The 6175-nt window shown below is 34.1% G+C and overlaps 1 protein-coding gene across 2 annotated transcripts; it reads right to left on the bottom strand.

Moving 5' to 3' along the window:
• Positions 1 to 353: 353 nt before the first annotated feature.
• Positions 354 to 4039, bottom strand: LOC129799682 (myosin light chain alkali). Of its 2 annotated transcripts, XR_008751533.1 has the most exons (7): positions 3879 to 3977; positions 3517 to 3547; positions 2919 to 3106; positions 2730 to 2850; positions 2558 to 2644; positions 2204 to 2319; positions 561 to 726 (listed from the first exon to the last, which is right to left on the bottom strand). XR_008751533.1 is itself a non-coding variant. In XM_055843813.1 (6 exons), the coding sequence occupies exons 1-6, from the start codon at positions 3879 to 3881 to the stop codon at positions 668 to 670; spliced, it is 489 nt and encodes a 162-aa protein (XP_055699788.1). In that variant the 5' UTR covers positions 3882 to 4039; the 3' UTR covers positions 354 to 667. The 2 variants fall into 2 exon arrangements, 1 of the variants encoding a protein (XP_055699788.1); XM_055843813.1 differs by lacking the exon at positions 2204 to 2319 and having other exon boundaries at positions 354 to 726; positions 3879 to 4039.
• Between the last annotated feature and the right edge of the window lie 2136 nt (positions 4040 to 6175).

The following is a 6175-nucleotide window of genomic DNA, read 5'->3' as shown; positions in this document are numbered from 1 at the left end:
ATTCCTGATACAGAATTGATATTTTTAACTATTTCGAGAACTTCCCTTTTTGGACTGAACAATAAATTGCCAAATGTCTTGGCAAGCAGTATTGCGACTTTAGATATTGTATGGCATAATAAACAATTTAATTATATCTTGAATTAATTGCGCTTTAATAAATTATTCTATTAAACAAAATGTATTAATCCAAATAAAAGTAATGCTACTGTTAAGGCATTATTGAAGTTTAAAATTGAGGAAAAGCAAAATTAGAAAGTCATCTCTACCTTTATTCTGGCTTCATGTAATTTTTCTAGATAGAACGGCCAAGTATCCTCAAACTAATGGTCCACAATATAAAACTAACTGCAATTAATCTATTGTTTTTATTAACAACAAAAATATTTTCGTGCAAGGTTGTGTTTTTTTCTTTTGTATAATAAAATATTTTATTTAAATTAATTATGCTCCGATGTTACACATAATTTGTTGTCATTTTTTTGTTGTTGTTACAAAATTGTTCTTTAAGAATCTTCAAAAAAACTTGATTTTATTGCTGAATTGATGATGATGGTCTGCGTCACGACTTTGAAATTTATTATTATTTTTTTTTCTTTTTTCTGTCTCTTTTCCATATCTTTACAAATTATTTTGATTTCATTGTCATTCTTCTGTTATCATCCCTTTAGGCTCCACCCTCTTCAGTTTTCGCTCCCCAACCATCGCACATTTTTCGGAGGAATGCTGTAAAGATTGATAGAAATGTTGTGTTAGATATTTTGTAGATTTATTTGCGGTAATCTACAAGAAATTAGATAATTTTTTGTAGAATACCGGGAAGATAGGAAAATCTATCACAGAAGCGTAAGGAGCATAATCTCAATTTATGCCTATTTTATGCTGAAAAAAGTATTTCACAAAACAAGAGCGATAATTAGATTTGCAGTTCCTAAAGGCTTCATGGCTTCACACTGAGTTTTTTTGTGTAAAATCTTTCTGTTGATATCACTACTGATCAGATTGTTTTCTAACAACTGTAAAGGAAGCTTTATTATGTTTTTTTACACAATATTGAGCAATTTTCACGAAATTTATTCCGTGACCAATAAAAAGATAATATTTATCATGAATATTTTTTTAATAAATTATAAATGTTGAATTTATTTTTAATTTGGTCGTTATCAGCAGTAAAAAAAAATTAATCTCATAAAATATTTCAGTCCAATCTCTTTCTCTGATTGGTTAAAGCATTAAATGCTTTTAGTCTTCAGCCTCTTCAACCAATCAAAAAACGCTATTTGTCAAAAATATTTTACAGAAAGAAATATTTAAATTCATTATGGATAATGTTTTAGTCAGAATTCATAAGAAAATAAATCAATAAATAATTTTCTTTTCATCGTGTCTTTTGATTGCCTTAAGGGCAGAATCACATTGACAGTAAAATGCTCACCTTATTTCGTTAATTTACGCATATTCATTGCAATTCTTAAATTTTTAAATTCCCGATTACCGTATTACCTTATCTCATATTTGGTGACACTAGGTGATAATAATATAATAAAATTGAAGAAGAAAAAAACGAAAATGCGATAAACGGTGAGCGAAAAAGACTGTACGAGTTATTTCTCTTTCAGTTTTTTTTGCTCACCGTTTATCGAATTTTCGTTTTATTTCTTCAATTTTATAATATTATTTTCACCTAGTACCACCGAGTATGAGATGAGGTAATACGGTAATGAAAAAAATATGCGTAAGAATTGCAATGAAAATACGTAAATTAACGAAATACGGTAAGGCAACGGCGACCATTTTATTGTCAATGTGATTCTGCCCTAAATCTTTCAGAACTTTACCCATTTAGAGAACGCAATGTGACCATAAATATTCAACTGTACGTGAACAGCACCTAAAGGCCATTACACACTAGAAGAATCGTCAATTTTTTTTAAATGCAAATTTTTGAGAAAAGCTCCTTCTAGTGTGTAGACGTCATAAAGGTTAAATTTTGATTTTTACACGAAAAACTCTGTGTGAAGTGCCTTATACACAATATTATAATTTTTGCTGTAATGAGCTTAATGGTATGAGGTAAAATGTTATTGTTTTTTGCGATGTTGATCCTCAGTTCGTCAATAGAGAAGATCGCCTGAAGAGAAGCACTGAATAGCCACAACACTTGACGCATTTTTGTTCTTTCGGTACCAGCAGAAATACTTACGAATTCTGGTATTTAACGACTTTGCAGATGAAATTTGTAAAAATGTGTATTGATATTGCTGTTTGATCTTCTTGGTGGGACACCCACTTCTTAAGCCATCAGTTTCTTAAGGAATGCTATTTTGGGTGAATTTTTTTTTTTAATCCAAGGTGTGCATGGAATTTTCAAACAAGGTACATCCAATCAATGTGAGGGTAGATTTTTGTGATCATCATACGGACAGGTGCACAATAGTGATTGGGAAGAAAACAAGAAAAGTGCTTAATAAAATTCTCACTTTAAACGGTGAAAAATTTCGGTGCCAGGGAATGATTGAATTGAAGAATTGCGGTAAGGTTGAATTGTGATACTTACGGGCATAGGGGATCTGTCCTTCATCATCTTCAGGGTCCAAGCAGTCCTTGAATACTTCCGCGACTTCATCATCATTGAGTTTCTCACCTGAATAGAAATATAGGAATTAGAAATCATCTAAACGCTTTAAGAGAATATTTGGATTTAGTAACTTGGAAACTTAGAAACTTACCCAGGGCCAAAAGATTGTGGTTCAATTCAGCTAGGAGCATAAGACCGTTCTCATTTTTGTCGTACAGCTTCAGACACTCGAGGAAATCTTCATAGCATCCCGTGTCTTTCTCTTTCTTGACCTAGAAATATGAGTCAAAGGTATCAATTACCAAATGCTCAAATGGATTATCCGGATTCTCTAACAAACCTGTGCATAGATTGGGAGGAATTCTTCAATTTTCAGTTTCTTCTCGCCCCTCTTCTTTGTGCCGCCCATCTTTTCGATAGTGGCCAGGGTTGGGTTGCAGTTGAGGGCACGCAAGACATCACCAATGGAGTTGGCATCGATGCAATCCTCACCATCCAAATCGAAAATTGAGAAGGCAAATTCCGCCCCTAGAAATCATTCACAAAAAAACTCATTGTAATCTCCATCACTGCATAAGTCCACAAGTTTTGATTTAAGAAAAATAGGAAAAGTAAATAAATTGGAAGAATTTATCAAAGGAAATTCACGAAAAATATTCACGAAGAGTGAAAGCACTATTTGAGCGAGTCTTTATTTAGATGACTGGCTTGGCGCTCCTTATATGAACTGGGTCTAATTATAGAACTCAGTCGAAGTGAAGAGAACCACATAGAATGTTACGTGTACAAATCTCACGGACGAATTAAAAATCACAAACATATTTTAACACAGGATCGAATTTCACTTAATATTTTTTTTCTTTTTCACTTTATCCACTGAAGTTTGTAGGCCTGAAATAAAAGTTCTTAAGGATCTAAGACTTGACAATAGAACTTACTTTCAATGTCTCGTGCACTAAGATCTCCGGCCTGAAATTAAAGAAGAAAATATGATTTAGAGTTTGCCTAATTTGTATCTTAGATCCCTAAAGTTTGGATTTAGTTAGGGTCAAATCCTCATTGCAAGTGCTAAGCCTCTGTCACTTCACTTTCCATTTGAACCCTTACGTAACACTCAGGTCAGGTTACTTCAAATATGGGTCCCACATTTACGAAAACTTCAAGATCACAATAAACCCAAATAAACCTCCAAAACAATCCATTATTTCAGCAACACTTTGTATCCTGATTATGAGGCTGCTACCGTAGCAAGGAAGAGAAGACCCTGAAAAATCCTCTTAGGCCAGTCTTGAGAACTCACCATGGTTGATTATATGTGTGATGTTTCTCGCGGACAACTGCGGACTCAACTGAAGATCAAGTTGGTGCTGAGGCGTCGAGACGCAAACTGAGAGGCCGATCGAGACGTCGTGCACCAGAATCAAACTCGTGAAACACCATCAAACCTTGGATCATTGGCGAAATTCACAAGTTTAGTAGGTTTATTTTTGTCTTATACAATATTCAGTGAAATAATATTAAAAAAAAAGCCTAGAAGGAATTTCTCTTTTAGATCTCTTGTTTTTTTTTCACTTAAGCATCTCGCAGGCAAAGGAATCACCAAGAAGCTGAAATTGCCGGGATGACTTCCCAAGAGGAAGCACTACAGCCACCTACAAAATATCTTACTCCCCTACTTCAACCCTGGTCCGTGGGAATTCACTCTCCCACCCAAATTGTGCGCCAGAGTCGAAATCAACACGGATTTTGACTAACTCTGGAGTGATTCAATGGGTTTTGCTTTCTAACAAAAGCTTGTGGCTATTTCGGTTGCGTGACACAGATCCAAATTCCTTTCAACGAAAAATTAACTCACATAAAAATGCCCGATTATGCTGTCGGTGGTGTTGGTGGATTTTGTACTTTTCTGCAGAGGAAACAACATTGAATACTAAATTGCGTGAGGTCGACGTCGCGCGATGTTTAGATGCGTCACTTTGCATTTTAGGCCTTTAATCAATTTACTGTAACAAAAATATGTTCATCATGAAACGAAAATCTTGCCAATTTCCCCAATGAAGAGCGATCAACCATCAAATACTCAAGGAACTGTTGGTTATGACCGTTATCATGCCATACAAAAATGTGATTTTTAAACAATATCAAGTTCTAAATTCTTCGATGCTGATTTCCTTTAAATACCATCACATTTAATCACATTACGTGCAAAATACGCTTTTTCTAATACGAGCTTCAGATCAAAGACTTAGCCAAATGGCTTAACTTAAATTTCAGACTTTCGGAACTGGGTTAAGCCTCTAGTTTGAAGATTGCTTAACGGTTTCATTTTTATGACAATATTACTTCAGAAAATTTCTTGAACAAGTTCCGAAATTAACTTTTCAAAGTCTAATCAATTTTCAAGTAGAGAAAGCTGGAAAATTGCGTAGGGGAGACTGGGGCAAAAAGTCACAAATCGAAAAATTCAAAATTCAATATCTTCCAAGGTAAAAAAGATAGCAGCTCAATTTTTTTCTATAGATAGCCTCCATAGACCTTCTTCAATGTCGTAAGTTTCTTAGAATTCGAATAAGGAATTTAGAAAATAAAAAATATCGAAATTTTTAGCCCTATTTTTGAAATATTTTCCTTGCAGAAGATAACAATTATTACCTACTTATTTTCCAAAATTAATGTACAAGTGAATATTTTCTAAATAATTTGAAAATAATAATAAATAAAAATAATAATAAATAATATTTTCTAAAATAGCCACTTAGGGTAAAAAGTAAAAAAAGGTATAGAGCAAAAAGTAACAAAAAAGCGAAGCAATTTCTAATGTCTCACGGCTAAAAGAAACGTCATTATCATATCTCGCCGCTTGTTGTTTGCATTGGTCAAACGATTTGCAGTCTTTTGTGTGTTTTTTCTAAAATAGTTTGTAAAGCGCTTTTTTCGTTTTCTCACTTTTCTCGCAGAGAAAACCGAGAAAACGGTGTTTTACAAAGGTGTAGATGAATAAATTTTCTATGAAAATATGTCCTCTAGGTATTTTTTCAAATTAATGGAAGCCCGTAATGAAGCGAATCAAAATATGATAATACCCAATATCTGGTACTATTTGCCCCAGCATTTTTGAGAATCTTCACAAAATTACCTTTTAGAAATTGGCTCGATAAACGTATTTCCTTACAAAATAGAGGAAAATTACTTTCACAAAGTTGTAGAGCTGTAAGTTTCCTATAAAACTGCGCTAATTAGAAATTTTTGAAGCGCTCGAGTAGCTTGTAAAAAAATAAAATATCCGTTTTATGACTTTTTGCCCTAGTTCCCTCCTACTATACTGTATTAGGTGAGATTCTTAACAATCTCACCTACTATAATCCTAACAAAATTTCATGTCGTCCGATCGACCTCAAATTTGGCCAAAATGTGTTTCGCCACTTCCTGATTCCGAATATATATGTGGCTAATTTACGTTCCCGGCCGGCCGGCCGGCTGGCCGGCCGGCCGGCCGGCCGGCCGCTCTTTGGAGCTTAATAGCTCCTAAACTAAAAAAGATATCGACTTGCGGTTTTCGGCAAAGGTTATATATCGGGTGAAAATTGCAACTTGGTG

Source organism: Phlebotomus papatasi, chromosome 1 (genome assembly GCF_024763615.1).
Source record: "Phlebotomus papatasi isolate M1 chromosome 1, Ppap_2.1, whole genome shotgun sequence".
NCBI classification, from domain to species: domain Eukaryota; kingdom Metazoa; phylum Arthropoda; class Insecta; order Diptera; family Psychodidae; genus Phlebotomus; species Phlebotomus papatasi.
The sequence above is the reverse complement of the archived record's forward strand: the minus strand, read 5'-3'. Positions and strand labels throughout refer to the sequence as shown.

Bases quoted from the DNA above. Each gene is read 5' to 3' on its own strand.
- LOC129799682 (XM_055843813.1), bottom strand. The intron at 3,107-3,516 runs GTAAGTTCTATT...AATGATTTCTAG, and splicing joins TAGTGCACGAGACATTGAAA to GGGCGGAATTTGCCTTCTCA. The intron at 2,645-2,729 runs GTAAGTTTCTAA...ATTTCTATTCAG, and splicing joins CCACAATCTTTTGGCCCTGG to GTGAGAAACTCAATGATGAT.